This window comes from Rhinatrema bivittatum, chromosome 2 (assembly GCF_901001135.1).
Source record: "Rhinatrema bivittatum chromosome 2, aRhiBiv1.1, whole genome shotgun sequence".
NCBI lineage: Eukaryota > Metazoa > Chordata > Amphibia > Gymnophiona > Rhinatrematidae > Rhinatrema > Rhinatrema bivittatum.
This window is the reverse complement of record NC_042616.1, coordinates 169,190,126-169,210,643: the sequence shown is the minus strand read 5'-3', so window position 1 is coordinate 169,210,643 and position 20,518 is coordinate 169,190,126. Positions and strand designations below refer to the sequence as shown.

At 42.7% G+C, this 20,518-nt stretch overlaps 1 protein-coding gene across 1 annotated transcript in view; it reads right to left on the bottom strand.

The window, feature by feature from the left end:
- The window catches only part of ANKIB1 (ankyrin repeat and IBR domain containing 1), a 493,668-nt gene that overhangs the window by 327,320 nt on the left and 145,830 nt on the right, over nucleotides 1–20,518 (bottom strand). The window contains exon 4 of the mRNA XM_029588858.1: nucleotides 11,767–11,949. Within this exon, the coding sequence (XP_029444718.1) occupies nucleotides 11,767–11,949 (183 nt within the window). The remainder of the gene's footprint in view (nucleotides 1–11,766; nucleotides 11,950–20,518) is intronic.

Here is a 20,518-nt window from a genome sequence, read left to right as displayed (position 1 = left end):
GGCTGCCCAGAACAGAAAGAATGGGCCCTAGGAGGGAAAAGGTTGGGTTCTAAACATCAAATTCCAAAATTAATAACTACTGATTCCAATTGAGATGTTGAGCAGTGGACCTCGTTGGAATCCTTTGATCTTGTTGTGGGTTGAATTCCCCACACCAATTTCTCCAATTGGCTCTGCCTCTGCCCCTCTTCTTTTTGTATCCTTGATCTAAAAAATGTGGGGCTTCAGACTGAGATCTATTGATGAACTCTTCTCCTTCTGAAGAGTCATCAGATGAGGAGCAGTGTGTCCTAATTTTTTTTTTTTTTTTTTTACCATGGATATATAGATTCATTTTCATAATTCTTCTCATCACGGTAAAATTTGTTAAATTTATATTTCCTGGGGTCATTTTTAAATAGTTGTATGGACCTCTCTAATTCTTCATAATTAGACTCAATTCTGTAGCCGAATTTCTCTTCAACTTATTCATCTGTTCTTCTAGTTGGATTTCAACTCTTCAGTTAATTTTCGTGAAGATTCAATAATTAAAATTATTAAATCTAAAGAGCACTTATTGAGCACCAAATTCCATTTTATAATGAAATCTTTAACTTTGGTAAAATATTTAGGAGCCTTCAGAATTCTCAAACTGCTTGGTATCTTTTCTGATTTACAATATTCTCCTAAAGATATACTATGAAGCTCAGCTTGAATACATCATTTATGCATTGCTAATAATTCAAACCGTTGTGATAAAGAATTTTTTGAAAAATCCTTCTGTAAAGAAGAAACCACTTGAAGAACCATATTCACATATTCTGTGTGGAATACTGCAGTGATTAAAAGTATATACTGAACGAGACATTACCACATATATTTTTATTTACTGATTAATGAAATGTTTCATTGTGTGTTATGACTTTTTACAACTTGCCTTGAGACAGCCATTTGGCGAAACATTGGCTAACATCAGCATCTGGGCATTCAGCTATATGGTCTGAAGACTTGAGATGATACACAATGACAACACGATAAGTTTTATTTTAGAAATAATTTGAAAAAAAGAAAAAAAGTTAAGAAATTGAGTAAATAAGATTTTTGAAATTAGAACTGAAATAAAAAGAACTGAATGTGGAGGTTTTCTAAGACCTGTGACTGAATTACCCATTGATATGTTCCATAGAGAACAATGCATACATGGTTCTGAAGTCATTTTTCCTTTTTTTTTTTTTTTTTAGTATTCCTTTGATTGTTAATTGAATTTCTTAAAAAAAAAAAAAAAAAGTTTTTGTGAAGGCAATTTGTGATTTTGACTAGACAGTATTGTGCTTTCATTTACTTGTTGTTGTTAGAGCCATAACAGCATTGATGGCTCCAACAGAATGAGCCTTGACATGATCCACCTAATGCAGGCCCACCTGGGCATAACAGAAAATAGAACCATAGAAACAGGATGCCAAAAAGAGCCCATATGGATTATCTAGTCTTCCCATCCATCTCCCCTCTCTCATTTTATTTCTAGGATATAAGTTTAGATCTTTGAGTCTATTCCCATATGCTTTACAACAAAGACCAATGACCATTTTAGTAGCCCCCCCTTCTGGACTGACTTCAACCAGTTAATATCCCTTCGAAGGTGTGGTCTGCAGACTTGTACACAATATTTCAAATGACATCTTACCAAAGACTTATACAGAGGCAACAGCATCTTTTATTTGCTTACCATTCCTCTCCCTCTGTAGCCAAGCATCTTTCTGGCTTTTGCCACTGCTTTATCCACCTGTTTGGCCAACTTAAGATTATAAGATATGATCACTCCAAGATCCCGCTCCTCTTTTGTACTTAGAATTTCACCTCAAATATTGTACTTCTCCCTTGGGTTTTTCCCATCCTAAATGCATTACTCTGCATTTTTAGCATTAAATCTTAGCTGCCAGACCCTAGACCATTCCACAAGCTTTGCCTCCTCTCGTTTTCCACACCTTCCTGGCTGTCTATTCTGGAAGGTGCAATCTGCCAACCAAATAGAAATAGTCTGTTTGGCAATGGCAATTCTCAGATTATTTGCATCAAAAGAAACAAATAGGGTAGACACTCTAAGGGCTTCAGTCTGCTCCAGATCGAAGGCCAAGTCTCTTACAGTCTAAACTGTGCAGTCTTGTTCATCTTGGTGGATACATGGCCAGGGAAAAAAAGGTGGAAAGGACAATTAACTTGTTAATGTGAAATTTCAACACCACCTTAGGCAGAAACTTGGGATAGGTACCATAGGACCACCTTATCATGAAAAAGCTTAGTATAAGGTGGTTAAGTCACTAGAGCCAGAAACTCAACAATCCTGTGCACCGAAGTGACTGGCAACAAAAATATAACCTTCCAGGTCAGGTGCTTCAGGTCACAGGAGTGAAATGGTTTAAAGGGAGCTTTCATCAGCTGAAACAAAACCATGTTGAATTCCAAAGACCTGGCAGATCCCATAGTCTAATTTCTCTTACTCACTCCCAAGGATAGCAATAGCTATCTTTAGTCTACCTGGCTAATAACATGTTATGGACTTTTCTTCCAAAAACTTGTCCAAACTTCTTTTAAACCTTGCTATACTAGTCACCTTGATTATATCTTCTGGCAACAGATTCCACAGCTTGAGGATGCACAGAGAGAAAAAATACTGTCTACAATCTATTTTGAATAGCCATCCTTTATTACTTGATTCAACCTTCTCATGATTTTATAAACCTCTATCATGTCCCCTCACAGCCGTCTGTTTTCCAAACTGAAGAGCCCTACGCCTGCGTAGCCTATTATAGGAGAAATGTTACATCCCCTTTATCATTTTTGTTGCCCTCCTCTACACCTTTTCTTGCTATGTCTTTTTTGAGATGGGGTGACCAGAACTGCAGAAATACTCAAAGTGCAGTCGCTCCATGGCTTGATACAGAGGCAATATGATATTTTCAGTTTTATTCTCCATTTGTTTTCAGATCATTTCCAACATTCTATTTGCTTTTTTGACCATCACCACACATTGAGCAGAGGATTTCAATATATTGTCCATAAGGATTTCAAGGTTCTTTTCTTTGGTGTTGATTTCCAATACAGAGCCCAGCATCGTATATCTGTAGTTGGGATTATTTTTTTGTATGTGCATCACTCTGCACTTTTCCACATTAAATTTCATCTGCCATTCAGTTGCCCAGTCTCCAAGGTTCTTCTTCAGTTCTTTACAATCTGCTGCCATTTTAACAACTGACTAATTTTGTGTCATCTGCAAATTTGATCACTTCATTCCCTTTTTATAGATCATTTATGAATATGTTAAGAAGCACAGTTTTTATTACTAATTCCTGTTTCTCCACTAACAACATTTCTCCATTTGGAAAACTAACCATTTAGACCTACCCTCTGTTTCTGGCCTTTTAGTTACCAATCCATAACAGAACACTGCCTTCAATCCCATGACTTATTTCCTGAGGAGTCTCTCATGGGAGACTGTCAAATACTTTCTGAAAATCCAAATATACAATAACTGGCTTACTTTTATCTACATGTTTATTTACACGTTCAAAAAATTAATTTGAAAAGATTGGTAAGACTAGACTTCCCCTTGTTACAATCATGTTGACTCTTTCCATTAAATCATGTCTGTAAATACTGGCAGCGATTTTGTTTTAAGAACAGTTTCTACTATTTTGCCAAGAACTGATGTCAGGCTCACCAGTCCATAGTTTCCTGGATCACCCCTGGAGCCGTTTTCAAAATCAGCGTCACATAGGCCACCTTCTAATCTTCAGGAATTGTGGCTGTTTTAAACGATAGGTTACAGATTACTATTAAGAATACAAGAACTTGCCATACTGGGTCAGACTAAGGGTCCATCAAGCACAGCATCCGGTTTCCAACAGTGGCCAATCCAGGCTACAAGTACCTGGGAAGTACCCAAACACCAAGTAGATCCCATGCTACCGATGCCAGTAATAGTAGTGGCTATTCTCTAAGTCAACTTGACGCTGTGCTTGATGGACTTCTCTTCCAAGAACTTATCCAAACCTTCTTTAAATCCAGTTACACTAACTGCACTAACCACATCCTCTGGCAACAAATTCCAGAGCTTAACTGTGCGTTGAGTGAAAATAATTTTTCCCCTGATTAGTTTTAAAAGTGCTACTTGCTAACTTCATGGCGTGTCTACTAGCCTTTCAATTATCCGAAAGAGTAAATAACAGATTCACATATACCTGTTCTAGACCTCTCATGATTTTAAAGACCTCTATCATATCCCTCCTCATCCGTGTCTTCTCCAAGCTGAACAGCTCTAACCTCTTTAGCCTTTCTTCATAGGGGAGCTGTTCCATCCCCTTTATCATTTTGGTCACCCTTCTCTGTACTTTCTCCATCACAACTATATCTTTTTTGAGATGTGGCAACCACAATTGTACACAGTGCTCAAGATGCGATCTCACCATGGAGTGATGCAGAGGCATTATGACATTTTCTGTTTTATTCACCATTCCCTTCCTAATAATTCCTAGCCTTGTTTGCTCTGACTGCCTCAGCACACTGAGCTGACGATTTCAATGTATTATCCACTAAGATGCCTAGATCTTTTACCTGGGGAGTAGCTCCTAATATGGAACCAAACATCGTGTAACTACAGCAAGGGTTATTTTTCCCTATATGCATCACCTTGCACTTGTCCAATTTAAATTTCATCTGCCATTTGGATGCCCAATCTTCCAGTCTCGCAAGGTTCTCCTGCAATTTATCATAATCCACTTGTGATTTAACTATTCTGAATAACTTTGTATCATCTGCAAATTTGACTAGCTCACTCATCATATTCCTTTCCAGATCATTTATAAATATATTGAAAAGCACCGGTCCAAGTACAGATCCCTGAGGCACACTTTTCCACTGAATATTGACCATTTAATCCTACTCTGTTTCCTGTCTTTTAACTAGTTTGTAATCCACAAAAGGACTTTGTCAAACACCTTCTGAGTTTTTGCCTCTACAGCCAACTTCATTTCAAATTCTCTTAGCTTGCCTTATCAATGTTTTACCCTTAACTTGACAATGCTTATGCTTTATCCTATTTTCTTCAGATGGATCCTTCTTCCAGTTTTTGAAGGATTTTTTTTGGCTAAAACAGCCTCTTTTACCTCACCTTTTAACCATGCTGGTAATCATTTTATCTTCCCCCCCCCCCCCCCCCCCACCTTTCTTAATCTGGACTACGCTTCTAAGATTTAATTTTTAAACAATGTCCATGCCTGTTGTACACTTTTAACCTTTGCAACTGCACCTTTCAGTTTTTTCTAACTATTTTCCTCATTTTATCAAAGTTTCCCTTTTGAGAATTTAGTGTTAGAGCTGTAGATTTACATACCACCCTCCCTTTCAGTCATTAGTTCAAATTTGATCATGTTATGACTATTGCCAAGTGGCCCCACCACCATTACCTCTCTCACCAAATCCTGTGTTCCACTAAGAATTAAATCTAAAATAGCACTCTCTCTCGTTGATTCCTGAATCAATTGTTGCAGGAATTTGATATCTCTAGCATGTCCTGATGTTACATTTACCCAATCAATATTGGAGTAATTGAAATCTCCCATTATTATTGCACTGCCAAATTGGTTAGCTTCCCTGATTTCTCTTAGCATTTCATCATCTGTCTGATCATTTTAGCCAGGTGGACGGTAGTATACTCCTATCACTATATTCTTAACCAACACACATGGGATTTTTACTTGGTATAGATTCTACTGAGAATTTAGTCTCTTGTTTGACCTTTATCCTGTTGGACTCTATACCCTCATGGACAAAGTTCTACAGCCCCACCAAGTTGATGCTCCCTATCATTGTGATATAATTTGTACCCTGATATAGCACAGTCCCATTGGTTATCCTCCTTCCACCAGGTCTCCAAGATGCCAATTCTGTCTCTCTCATCATTCACTGCTATACATTCTACCATCCCATTTCAAAGTGCGTTTTTTGTTTGTATTAACCACCTGCTTTTCAGTTGATAGGAATAATTTGGAATTCTTTTGCTCAGGTGATTCTTTACTTATAGGCCCATGCACTACGTTTGCTTTTATTACGGTATCACAACAAAGGTTCCAACTCTCCTGTTTCATTAGTATCCTTCAAAGATACATTCCTCCAGACCATGCACTGCTGAGTGACTGTCTGCTTTCCCCCTTGTTCTAGTTTAAAAGCTGTTCTACCTCCTTTTTAGAAGTTAGTGCCAGCAGCCTGGTTCTATTCTAGTTAAGGTTAACAATTTCATATTTTAATTTTTAGAATTCTAGGGTGAATGTTATCCAGTCTCGGCAATTTGTTACTCTTTAGTTTGTCATCTGATCCTCCACTGTCATAGATTTGATGCAACTTTTCCTGGGCAGACCAAAAGACCTGATACAGAGCCCAGTCACATGAGCTCCCCAACCCAGAGAGGATGCATTCATTGTGAGAACAATTTGGACGGTGATTTTTCAAATCAGACTGAAATTGTATGGCCACCAGGACAGGGAATCCCCAAAAGATCTGGAAGCTGTCTCAGTTTCTGTGTGCCTGAAGCCACTGAGACCTTAAAGTTCACTGGGCTCTTCTCATGTAAAGATGTGCCATGGGAGTTACATTGTACCTTTGATGCCATGAGACCCAATACTTTCAACATGTTCCATGCTGATGTCTGCTGACTCAATTCAATCTCCTCCACTACCATCTATGTGGCAGTCCTTTGTTGCTGAAGAAAAGCTTTTGCCCTAGTCATGCCTAGCAGAGCTTCAGCTGAGATGCTGGGGCTGAAATGAGACTTGGGGTAGCTGACAACAAACCCTAGTGACCCCAGCACCCGGAAGGTTAAACACAGATTCCTTGACTCATGCCTGAGATGGGCTCTTGACCAACCAATTGTCTAGATAATGGATAAATATGCACTCCCAGTTTGCCTAAGTTCGCCACCATAACAGCCAGGCATTTTGTAAAGACATGTGGGGCACACGCTAGCCCAAATGGCAGAATGCGATACTGGAGGTGACAGTCTCCCACAACAAACTGGAGATATTTCTTGTGGCCAAGAAAAATCTCTAGGCATCCTTGAGGTCGAAAAGGCATAACCAGTCCTCTCTTTGAAAAGAGGGAATTAAGGTAACCAGGGAAACCATCTGAAACAAATTCATCTAAAGAGAAAAGTTCAAGGAGGCCCTTAGGTCTAGGATGGGACAGAGTTCATGTGTTTTCTGTGGACTTAGGAAATACTTAGAATAAAATCCCTGCCCTCTTTGCCCTGGTGGAAGAAGTTCAACTGCTCTGGCTAATTTGAAGGAGAAGCCTATAGGTTTAATCTGTGACCTCTTTCACTGATGCGGAAGACCCCCCACAGCAGAGGGGGGCCACTGGTTCACGTAAAACTGCAGCTTCCCCGACTGGAAGGTTCAAGGGTACAGGCACTGGGATTCTAGCTATGCTCTGCAATCCAGTCAAATCCCTGTCCCAGGTGTTGACTAGGTTGCCATCTGGGCCTTAGGTGCCCTCTGCTACCTTGAATGGGCACTAGGGGGTGAAGGTTAGCGCCTCCTTGGGTGGAAGAAGTGCTCCTGTCCCCTAGCCTCGGATACCTCCTAGAGGAGGCAGCGGCCAGGTCCAGAATGCCCATAGAGAACTGCTGGAGTGTTGCACAGTGACTCCTGATCTGTGTTCCCATATTCTTGACCATCTGCAAAGTGATTCTTTCCGTTACACGGTATGTCAGTGAGTCTTTCTTGCACTTCTGAATGGAGGTCCAAGGATTGCAGCCAGGTGAGTCTGCATGTCCCTATTGCAATGACAGACACTCAATGCCATTTGAAAACAAAGGTCAAACAGAGTGCATGCTTTCCATGTTCCACCAGTGACTGTAAGGGGGTCTTGTTATTTTTGAGGAAGCTACTCAGTCATTCCCTGAACCCGCTTCAAAATGTCCTGCATGTACTGGCACATAAAGAGCTGGTAAGATGCTATGACGGGAAATGAGCATAGCATCTTGAAAAAACACTTTCTTCCAACAGTATTCATGGCCTTAGTCCCAGAGGCACTGAGAAATAGGTCCTAGAGCACTTGACCTTTTTGAGAGTGGATTTTACTACCACAGAATGGTGGGGCAGCTGGCATTTTTCGAATCTGGGAGCCTTCTGGATGAGATACACTGCATCCACTTTCCTATTGATGGAAACCACAGAGAGGTGTTCTCCTACATTCTCATCTATACTCCTGAAGGATTCATGAACTAGGACATGAACTGGAAGATATCCAGCATCTTCAAAGTAAATGGAATGGCTTCCACCATTTTCCATATAAAAACTGCAAAGGAGAGGTCCTCTGGTGGAGACTTTTCTCTGGTAGAAGAGAGGTACCTAGCAGGTATCAAAAGAGGTACTTCCCCCCCCCCATGCAGGAGAAATCCTCATCTGTTGTAGGGGTGGGAATTCCCAAGAAAGGGAATCCCTACATATTGGGGGTCCCCCGAATCTGGGACAGCTCCCATCCTGCCATGAGGAATCTCTGCTGTGCAGCAGTACAACAGTGAAGTGAATGCTCCTGTCCAACAGGCTCTCAGATACAGTAAGGAACAGAGAACAGCTGCCACTCAAAGTCTAAGTTCACTCAGAATGAGGAATGAAAACACCACCTCCTGTAGCAGAAAAATAAGGCACTGAGAGGGAACCTATTAAGGTCACTTCTCAAAAGCCAATAGCCAAACTTCCCATCCCCAAAAGGGAGGGAGAGTGCAACAGAAAACAGATTGTCTCCAATTCCAGAAAACCCCCTACTCTGTACGAAATGGGGCAGTCACTGACCTATGAAGTTCCACTGGTGACACAACCAGTCATTGGCGGCCACCAGGCACAGAACACCAGCGAAAGCAATCCAGTCAATCCCCACTGCTTTCCCCCCGTCAGCTCCCCCCCTAGGGGACCTTCAAAGAGTTGTACTGATTCATGCAGATGGAAGCCCTAGCCAAAGCAATGAACTCGATGGATTGTGCCCTGGAGGCTTCCCCATGAAGGGTAACCAGAGCATAAGCCAATATGAGAGGGGGCTCGTAAAGGTCTGGCCCCTCCCAATGGGGGGGGAAGTATCTAACCATTACCACTTCTGTATCCACCTAAAACTAGATTCCAGTGCGTCGGCAACTGAGATGCACAAGCCTAGGAAACACAAACTAGAGGGCACCAAGAAATAGTTGTGCCTCTGCACTAAAGTCTACCCTGTAACTTAGTGCTATGCACCAGTGCAGAGATACTCCTAAGTGCCAACGGTGGCACATATGCACCCAATATCGCAGCGCCCATGGATATAGCTTCATATTTCCTGGACCAGCCACAAAAATGCACTGCATAAGAGTGAAATGTGCAGTGGTGCCATTCCCAAATGTGCTACATAGCACCCTATGATGCCAGACATGAGAGCACTAGATGGCACTCATGGCACCAATTGTCTATGGCCCCTGATGACAAACTAACTGTTTGATGGTGGGAACAGCACTCAAAGCGTCTACAGCAACCCATGCACCACCACAAAATGAATGGCATCAGTGGCAACAATGCCCTCCATGGCATCCAGGCACTCCACAGTACAAAGAGTGATGTTAGTGCCCACGGAACGCAGAGGTCTCCCACCAGTGTCAACTGCATCCATTGTCTCAATGACATTCCACGGAGGCAGCAGAGTTCACAGCACTTGATGACAATGGTGCACCTGGTGACCCAGTGGCTCATAGTGCCAGATGCACCTGACGTGGATGATGCCCATGGAATTCAACTGTGCCCATGGCATCGACTGCGCTCAATGGCGTCCATGGCACTGAACAGCATCGAGGGCATCCACAGTGCCTGACAGCATCCATGGCTCCCTTACCACTCGATGGCATCGAAGACATTCACGATGTCGACTGTGCTTGACAGCATCCATGGTGCTCTATGATGCTTGATGGCACCTCTGATGGTCAATGGCATCCATGGCACACTAAGGTGGCCATGGTTCTACAGTGCCTATAATCGCTTGATGGCTTCCATGGTGCTTGACGGAATCAACTACGTCCATGGCACCCAAGGTGCACAACAGCATCGAGGATATCCACAACGACAAGGGCATCCATGGTGCGCAACTGCAACAAGGGTGCCCATGCTGCTCGATGGTGTCGAGGGTATCCATGATGCTTAAAGGCATAGAGGGCATCCTTAGGCTCAACTGTGCCCACGGTGCATGATGGCATTCCATGACACTCAAGGGTATCCATGGTGCTCGACAGTGTCAAGGGCATCCATAGAGGTCAAAGAAGGGGTGACTCAAGGGAATCTGCTGCCTGAGGCAAGGGATAAGATGGAGCACCCCCCCCCCCCCCCAAGGCATGGCACAGGTCAAATCATCGAGAGAAGTCCCCTTGTAGTCTGGCCCTTTCAGTGATTTGAAATACTGCAGGAGGGGAAAAGCAGGGGCCAGAAAGTGTGTGTCGGTGATAATATTTCTAGGAAGCTGGCAACCCTGCCTCACTCCCAGGAACCCTATCACTTGCCTCCCACCTTTCTCCAGAATTTGCCCCATGGAGAAATGGGAAATAGGCGATAGATGAAAGGTGGGGAGGTCTGCGTGTGGAGCACTCTCTCCAAGTTGGTGTAAGGCGAACCTTAGAACCATGCACTCCCATCCTTCACTACACACAATTAAGAATTATGCATAAAAAAGGACATTCATAATATTTTGAGGTAAAAATATCATGTTTATTATTTTGACATGCACCACTGTGGTGCCAACTAGAAAATCCTGCCTAAAAATACTTAGAACCTATATGGTATTAAGCCTATTGTAAAGTGTGTTTGATGCAGGCTTGGCCTTCAGAAAACCATGAATAAACTGAATTAGTTTCAATATAGTAATCCTCTCATACCAAAACAGCACTAACTGCTAACACTCAAATAGTAATAAGTCTACCTATGAAAAGTCAACCCTGCAAATATTACGCCAGGTCCTAAAACACCAATATACCTCCTATTAAAAAAACAGAACAAGCCAGGCTGCAATAGATCAAAATGACCAAAATGATAAGGGGCATGGAACGGCTCCCCTATAAGGAAAGGCTAACGAAGTAGGGCTGTTCAGTTTGGAGAAGAGATGACTGAGAAGCAATATGATAGAGGTCTATATAATCATGAAAGGACTTGAACAGGTTAATGCAAATCAGTTATTTACTTTCTCATATTATAGAAGGACTAGGGGATACTCCATGAAGTTAGCAAGTAGCTCATTTAAAATGAATTAAATAACATTCTTTCACTCAGCGCAAAGTTAAGCTCTGGAATTTACTGCCAGAGGATGTGGTTACAGCAGTTAGTGTAACTGGGTTTAAAAAGATTTGGGTAAATTCCTAGAGGAAAATCCATAAACTGCTATTAATCAGTAAGGAATAGTAGCATGAGATCTATTTAATGTTTGGGTACATGCCAGGAACTTGTGACATGGATTGGCCACTGTTTGAAACAGGATGCTGGGCTTGATGGACCCTTTGTCAGACCCAGTATGGCATATTTGCTCTTATGTAAATTCTTCCATGCCTACAAATGTCACATCTTCTGACCCCTCTTATTGGCAGCTGTTCTACTCTCACCCCTTCTAGTGACCTTCCAATGGTTGCAAAATATCATGTAGCTATACCAAAAATATTTCTAGGACACCATCAACAGACAATACAACCATATTTGTTTATAAAACTTATGAAGTTATTCTACTAAATGTATATACCTCCCGTTTATCCAAAGCAGCATATTCAGCTTCTATGTCTTCAGCTTCAGGATCCCGCGAGAATACCATCTGGGATTCCAAATTGAGGGCCAATTCTTTGTGATGTTGCTTCTCAGCGCAGTCACAAGGAGTGTCTTTATTCTCATTTTCAGCAAACAAGTCTCCACCATGTTTTACCAGAAGCTGAAAATAAAATGTCACAAAATTAGCTAGAGAACTGTATTTTGTATTTGGCCTTAACATACATATTGGTGCACAGCTACAGACACAGAAGAGAGATTTGGAATACTTTTTTTTTTAAACCCAAGGAAATGAGAAATTACTACTTACCTGATAATTTCCTTTTCTTTAGGACAGTCAGTGCTGCATAACCCACTTGGTTCTGGATTCATCTGACTGTCCTAAAGAAAAGGAAATTATCAGGTAAGTAGTAATTTCTCATTTCTTAGTGTCCCACTTATTCTGGATTCATCTGACTGGATGCTAAGAAACATGGTATTCTACATAACAGTATGCAGTATACTTTGTGTGAACAAATGAAACCATGCTACACAGGAAAGGTATAGTTAACTATTTTTAGTCAGAACACAAATAAAAATGCTACGTCAACACATCATAATACACACTGCTGTTTGCATTCATGTCAGAAAAGATAGTGGTTTTTGCTCACGTGTATTCTTAAGATTGGATTGGGGGAAAAATTGATGTTGGGTTCCATATGGGAATTTGATGTGCACATATGAAATACTTATCTTTCCAAAGTGGAAGAACTGCAACTGGGCAAACTGGAAAAGATCAATAGAAATCAAGGCTTTCTATTTGAATGGCATACCACTAAAAAATATACCACTGCCCAGCAAGTAGAATACTTTTTCCTGAGGATTTTAAAAATAATTTTTAGCCCAACTTATGGCAGCAGCACCCGAATAATTTTCTTTTCTGACATGAATGCAAACAGCTTAAATTTCTTAAAAGTTTTCTGCTTCCCCATTCTGTAGCTCAAAATCTATACTACATACCTGAGAGGTAGGAGTAAAATGGTTTAAACAGAAGAGAGACATATGGCATTATGTAATGCCACCTTTACCTTCCATGAACTCCCCTTATGCTGTTATATTGTTTCTTTTTTTTTTTTTCTCTTTATTGAATTTTCAAAATAATTACAAAGCATTTATAATCTTTGCACAGAAATAAAACAGAAAACAATTATCGACCATTTAGATCCTTTCACATATTTTAAACAGAAACCAATTTTTTTTTTTTTTTTTTTTTTTTTAAACAGTCCACTAATTTGTTTGGGGGGGGGGGGGGGGGGGGGGGGCAGAAAATAAGTAAAAAAGAAGCCAATTTATAATCAAGAAAAAGTAAAGGAAAATGCCAATAGCTTGCTTTACTCAATCCTTCTTAAATTTACTAAGATATTGGACTGACTATAGGTGATGATACATTCATCAACCTATTCTGGGAGTTAAGCCACATTTTGAGATGTTCGGGGTTTAGAAAAATATAAGTGTTGTTATTAAATTTTACAATGCACCTCAGCTGATAATTGGCACCCAATCTTGTATCTTGCCTTAAGGCTAAAAACTCCCTCCTTCTCTCCTGCGTGGCTTTCGCCAGATTCAGGAAGATCTGTACGAATTGGCTCAAATTGGGTACCCGTGTTCTGAAAATAATTTCTCATGATTAGTCCCATGTCATTTTCGTAGATGAAGGAAATATACAGAGAGGCTCTTTCCACAATTTCCATTGCCGATGATTCCAAAAAAGTCTGTTAAATTCCCCATATCAAGCTGATTGTAGTTTCCATTTCCCCTTGATCAAGAAAAAGGCAAAAAATATACCTTATTAAAGGCAGGAATATCCTCAAGAAAAATGTAATACCTCGATCAGGTATTTACGCAGAGTCACCCTAGGTAACTCTCCCATTACCTTGGGGAAATTCAACAGCCTTAGGTTTAAATTGTCTGAGACTGTTTTCCAGAAGCTCAGTTTTTCTATTTGTACTGCTTTAATCTTGTACCGTGGTGGCTTGTACTTTCTGGATATCTTTAAGTTGATTTTCTATTTGTTATATTTTATTACCTTGCTCAATTTTACATTGTAGTCTTGAGTCACCATGTCTAGACGTGAAGAAATTTGAGTTATCTGTACCATACTCTCATGGATAGCCAAATTTTGCTGGGCCAAAAGCTCCCACTGCGAGTCCGAAGTAACCACAGGTGGCTTGGACGGCATAACAAACACTCCTGTCTGTTTTCTTGTAACAATATCGTTGAAGATGACAAACCAGCATTTGTAGTGATAATTGGAATAGTCTTACCACCATTTTGATGAATAGAATCCAAATTTTGGACCGAACTCGAAGCTGCGTTGTCTCCATGCCTTGATGTTTTACCTCCTGACACCACACTCGCCACTGCTCCCTCCAGGATTCCCATCAAGCTCTGTAACCTCGCAGGTTCCAAAGCAGTTTCTGGCGGTAGCGTCTATGATATCGCCTGCGGAAATCTTAGTATTGGAGGGCTCAGTGAAAGCTCCCCAGGCGAGACGGCGGCCTCCTTTCCGTTCTTGACAGCGGGGACTGGCTTCTCTTGCATCGGATAGAGTTGAGCGCATTCGGTAATGGTCTTTTGTCCCGTGGGGAGTGAGGGTGCTGAGTGAAAAACCCTCACTTTCCCCTTTCGCTGAGGAGGCATAATTCGCAAGGAAAAATCAATTCAAAGTGGAAAAGAAAGCGGGAGGTCTGAGACGCGCTGCTAGCAAGCGGCCATCTTCTATATTGTGTTTCTATAACCAACAGCAGTGAAGTCCTCTACAGAGAACAGATTTCTTTTCAAAGATTTTCTTGTGTGAAATTAAAGGTTAATTCATTCTTTCTGCAAAGCAACTATTGCAAAGCAACCACATTATGAAACATTCTCACTGAAAAATGAAAGTGTCGTTTATTTCAAATTACATGCTGTTGACCTCCAGATTTTAACGTACGTGGGAAAACCCATCAACATCTATTTCTGTAATTTTTAGTAAAGCTATGACAAATTCAGTATACTATCCCTCATTTAGTCTTTTGAAAAAAATGCATTGATTTTAATTCTTATATTCATCTAAATATAAAGGGGTAGAACATTTTTTAGTCCTTGTTATTTTAAAGCAGTGGTGCACCTTTGCTGCAGGAAGCAGGAGAGCAGGGTGAGGAAGTGACATGGTGCCTCTTCTAAAGCTGGCCTGCTTTAGGAGAAAATGATTTCTAAGGAATTAAACTAGGATACAAAAAGTAACTACAGGTCTCTCTCTCACCCTTTTCTTGTTTTAATTATGCCCAAGAACAGAAGTTTAGTGCTAATTCAAAAGCATCAATGAAGTGGTCTAGCCTAATGGTTCTCAACCTTTTTTCCCTTTGTGATACACCTGATTGATGATTCCCAGGTGCATGACACCGCACATAGAATAAGCTGAACACATTTATAATTATGTACTGTTAAAAATGATACAAGAGAAATAATATACTCCATAGAATTCACTTTTTACTGCACACACTTCAACTGATTCATAAGCAACTGCTATTATACAAACACTCAAGATTGATCTCATGCTGTGTTCAATGAGTGTGAGGGATGTCACAATGATAATGCTAAATATACACTCAGTATCAACAGAAAATGAGGGCAACTGTCAAACTTGAGCTGCCTTAATTTTAATTGTGCGTATGAATCAAATTGGAGAAATTACTTACCTGATAATTTCATTTTCCTTAGTGTAGACAGATGGACTCAGGACCAGTGGGTTATGTGTTCCTCTGCTAGCAGATGGGAGAGAGTTAGGTTTCAAAACTGATGTCACCCTAGATATACCCCTGCAGTGACCTCACAGGGGACTCCCCACAAAGAGCCTTCGCATGTCTGCGTACCATGGGCATCTGGGCCAATCCAGGGCCACTAGGAAGACTAAACCTCTGTGGTGTTCTATCTTGCAGATGATCTTGCCCAGTAGAGGCCATGGGGGGAAGGCATACAGTAAATCCTCCTCTGGTCAGGTCTGAACGAGGGAGTCGATCCCTTGGGAGTGCTGATCTTGTCTGCGACTGAAGAACCAGGGGACTTTCGCATTGTGAGATGTGGTCAGTAGATCCATGGCCAGGAGGCCCCAGTGATTTACTAGAAACCTTTGGTTGACAGCGTTCATTCTCCGGGTCCAGGCTTTCCCTGCTGAGGAAGTCGCTGTGACGTTGTCTTTTCTTGCGATGTGGGAGGCTGAGATCCCTTGTAGGTTTAACTCTACTCATTCCATAAGGGGGTCTATTTCCAGAGACACTTGATGGCTCTTGGTTCCTCCCTGGTGGTTGATGTAGGCAACCGTTGTTGCATTGTCCAACATCATCCGGATCGCTTGCCCCAGAGCCTGTGGCTAAACTGGAGGCATGCTAGTCTGACCGCTTGAGCTTCCAGGTGGTTTATGTTCCAGTTCACCTCTTCCTTGGTCCATTGACCCTGGGCTCCTGACAGTGGGCTCCCCACCCTCGGAGGCTCGGGTTTGTCGTGAAGACAATCCAGCTCAGTGGGGACGCCCTTGCTTAGGTGGATTTCCTGTAGTCACCACTGGAGCCGAGAGCATACCTCCATTGGTAGGGGGAGGCGAATCGAGTAGTCTTGGGACAGCGAGTTCCAGCATGACAGTAAGGAGCGTTGGAGAGGCCGCATGTGAACCCTCACCCACAGTACTACTTCCAGTGTGATGCCATGAGGCCGAGGACCTGAAGATAGTCCCATAACTTGGAGCGCATTGTGGTCGTCAGCCAGTGTATTTGGTTCAGTTTCCTCCTCCTCCTTGGGGGAGGGAGGAAGACCTTGTTCTGATTGGTGTCAAATTGGGCCCCCAGATGCTCTAAAGACTGGGAGGACTTGAGGCTGCTCTTTTCCATGTTCACGACCCAACTGAGTTCCTGTAGGAAGGACCTGACCCTGCTGGTCACCTGGAGGCTTTCTTCCACTGACTTCGCCTGGATCAGTAAGTCATCCAAGTAGGGGTGCACTAGGATCCCATCTTTCCTCAGTGCTGCCGCCACGACCACCATAATTTTGGAGAATATCCTGGGAGCAGTTGCCAGACCGAAGGGTAACGCCCAGAACTGGTAATGGCGGCCCAGTATTGCAAAGCATAGGAAACGTTGGTAGTCTTGATGGACTGGAATACGAAGGTAGGCTTCAGAGAGGTCCAGGGAGGTTACGAACTCTCCCGGTTGCACTGCCATTATGATGGAGCGGAGTTTCCATGCTGAAGTGCAATATCCACAGATGACAACTGACGCTCTTGAGATCCAGGATGGGTCGGAATGAGTCCTCTTTCTTGGGCACGATAAAATATATGGAATAATGCCCCGTATTTACTTGGGGGTGTAGGTACCGGAGTTATAGCCCTCAGACTGAGGAGCCTTATCATTGTGGATTCCACTGCCAATTTCTTGAGCTGGGAGTGGCAAGGTGATATCATGTACCTGTTCCGAAGGATGCTGCAAAATTCCAGAGCGTAGCCTTCTTGTATGATGTCCAGTACCCATTTGTCCGATGTGATCTTGACTCAACACGGGTAGAAGAGGGGAAATCGACCCCCTATCTCCTCTTCCCATGGATGGGTCGGCCCAACTTCATTGGGAAGCTTGGGCCAGGCTTGAGCCCGAACCTGTCCCTCTTTTGGGTTGCCAGTTCCGAAAGGACTGAGTCCTCCCAGAAAGTCGAGGTGACTGGAATGACTGGTTTCTGCAGAGCCAGAAGCCTGAGGTCCAACCCCTAAAGGGAGAGGGGCACTGAGATCTTTTTTTTCTGTCTTCCAGTAGTCGGGGCACTGGAAACTCGCCCCATTTACTGGCTAGCTTCTCCAATTCGCTTCTGAATAGTAGGGATCCCTTAAAGGGCATCTTTGTGAGGTTCGCCTTAGAAGTTGTGATCACTGACCAGTTCCGCAACCATAGCTGTCTTCTGGCTGCCACCACTGAGGCTACACCTCTGGCTGAGGTACGCACTAGGTCTGAGCTTGCATCTGTCAGGAAGGCTGCGGCGGGTTCAATCGCCTCTCCAGTGTGCACCCCAGAGCTATCTGCCTCTCTCACAAGGAGCAAGCAGGAGCAAGCCACCAGGGCATAGCAGGAAGCGATCTGCAGCATCACTGCTGTCGCGTCAAAGGCTTGCTTAAGGATGGATTCTAACCGCCTATTGTGAGCATCCTTCAAGGCCACCCCTCCCTCAACAAGGATGGTTGCTTGCTTTGAGATGGCATAGACCATGGTCTTCACTTTGGGGAAACACAGGTGTTCCTTGACTGCTGGGCCCAGAGGATACAAGGCTTCCAAGGCCCAACCTCCTTTAAAGCTTGCCTCTGGGTTGCCCCATTCCACGTCAATCAACTCCTGGATGACTTCCAGAACTGGGAAGTAGCAAGAAACTTTATGAAGGGACACCAGGATGGGGTTCTTCTTTGGCTCCGCCATAGGGTCCATGCCTGGAACTCCCAGAGTCTTCAGGGTCTGGGAGACTAGTGCCGGTAATTCATCTCTGTGGAAGAAACCAAGCATGGTCCGGTATGGTTCCGGGCCTGGAGAGATTTCTCCGTCCTCCAGTGGATCCCTGTCATCCGTGGTATCTGGGTCCCTGTCAGAGATACTCTTGGTGAGGTGTGGCATGTCTCTTGGCCCGTAGGCAGGGCCAGGAGAGCGAGGACCCCCTCGTTGGGGCTCAACTTAGGCAGGGACCGGGGCTGACTGCACCTCAACAAAGGATTGGAGGCCCTGAAAAAGAATTCCAACCAAGAGAAGGCCACCGATCCATATTTGTCCCAGGGGGAACCGGGATAGGGGCCACTGAACTGCCCTCTCCCAGGGAAGATGCCATCCCGGAATTGCGCAGGTCCAGGGAGCTATCGGATAAGGTCATAGCCCGTCCTCAGACTGTGCATGGCTTCTGCACCTGCTGCCTTTCAGCTGCTTCAGCAGCTAAATCCATGCTGGGAACTGGCTACCAGACCAAGGCACACCTCTCAGGGATCTCGGAAATCACTTGGGAAATCTCAACTGGGGGAGGGACCCTTAGGTATCACCGCAGGAGAGCAGGGCTCGATCTTCTTTTAAAGTGAAGGTAAAAATTTCTTTGTTTGTGCTGCAATCCCGCTAACACCGTGATAGTATGAGGATAGCGTCCGCATCTGCTAGGAGATGGAGAGATACTGAAGAGCTGAGGTCATTGCAGGGGTATATCTAGGGTGATGTCAGCTTTGAAACCTGACTCCGAACCCATCTGCTAGCAGAGAAACACATAACCCACTGGTCCTGAGTCCATCTGGCTACACGCTAGGAAATTCAATATTACCAGTCTTATAAACACTCATATGCACAAACACACCAGATTTTAATTTTGTTCTTTAAAGATGCATTACAATTTAGTACAGCATATAATTTGTTCTATGTTATGCACTCTACAGACAGAAAAGCAACATGTAACTCTTCTACATCATTAACCCAACTTTCCCAATTCCCTTCCAAAACCTCTCCTACCTTGTCTCCCATTCACAGAACTGAAGAACTGATTGGTATCAGTGACTTTCAGAGTTATTAACAATAATTCAAACACCCGTAATTGTTAAAAATCAGACTTCTGGCCCTGTACATACTAGGGTTAAAACTGTTTCACCCAATAGGCAAAAAAAGGGAAAACCTATAAAATTCAATGGCAGTTTTATTAATAACCCATCTTTCATGTTTTTGTAAAGATATGATTAATTTATGGACTGCCACTGAGTGAAGTACAAAGCTGAGAACTAGAGGATCAGCCAAAGGACTTCTGTTTCTATTACTGAATAAAAATTAGTGCTCATCTGTCAATCTTCCACTTAAAGGAGGTTTGCTGCCAGATTATATAATCTGATATCCAGAAGGCCTAAGCCATTTTACCCTACGGCCTCATTAACTGCATCAGGGATATGTGTGCTTCCCCCAAAGGATATCCCATAAATAAATACATTTGTGGTCCTTAAGTATTTGAAGAAAAGATTCCAGGGAAAGAACAAAAAGTAAAGTGATAGAGGAAATCCTTATCTATATCCTTATCTTATCCTTATCTATATCCCTTTGCAAAACAAAGGTCTCCTGGAATCTGGTACCAAACAAATTGTCTCCCTTACAGGGTAAGTTAGCCAATTTATTGTGCAAGTCATCCCTGATAGAACTTGCTCGAAGCCAGGCTATACGTCGTGCTGCGATCGACGCTGCAGAGGTACGCGAGGGGGCTTCAAATTTTATTTATTTATTTAACATTTTTCTATACCGGCCTTCAAGGTTGAATACCATATCAGGTCGGTTTACATCGAACAGGGGTAGATCAGTATAACATAACATAACATAAGGAACAACTTTTATGGTTAGAGACGAAAGCAGAGAAGCCAAAAAGTTACATAATAACAAGGACCTTGAACTTGGAAGCTGGTTCAGCTGGAAAAAGAGAAGCCTTAAGAGGGTATTAAATTAATTACATTGTGATATGTCCAAACTAGTAAATGAGGTGAATATTGGAGGGGCGAAGTTCCATATTCAAAAGCTGAGTAGTTATCTAGTAAAAGTTTGATGGATCAGGGAAGGCTTGTAAGAAGAGCCAAGTTTTGAGGTTTTTTTTTTTTAATGTTGTTAGGCACGATTCCATTCTGAGTTCTGAGGGGAGGTTGTTCCAGATGGTTGGACCTGCTGTAGAAAAAGCTCGGTCCCTGGTAG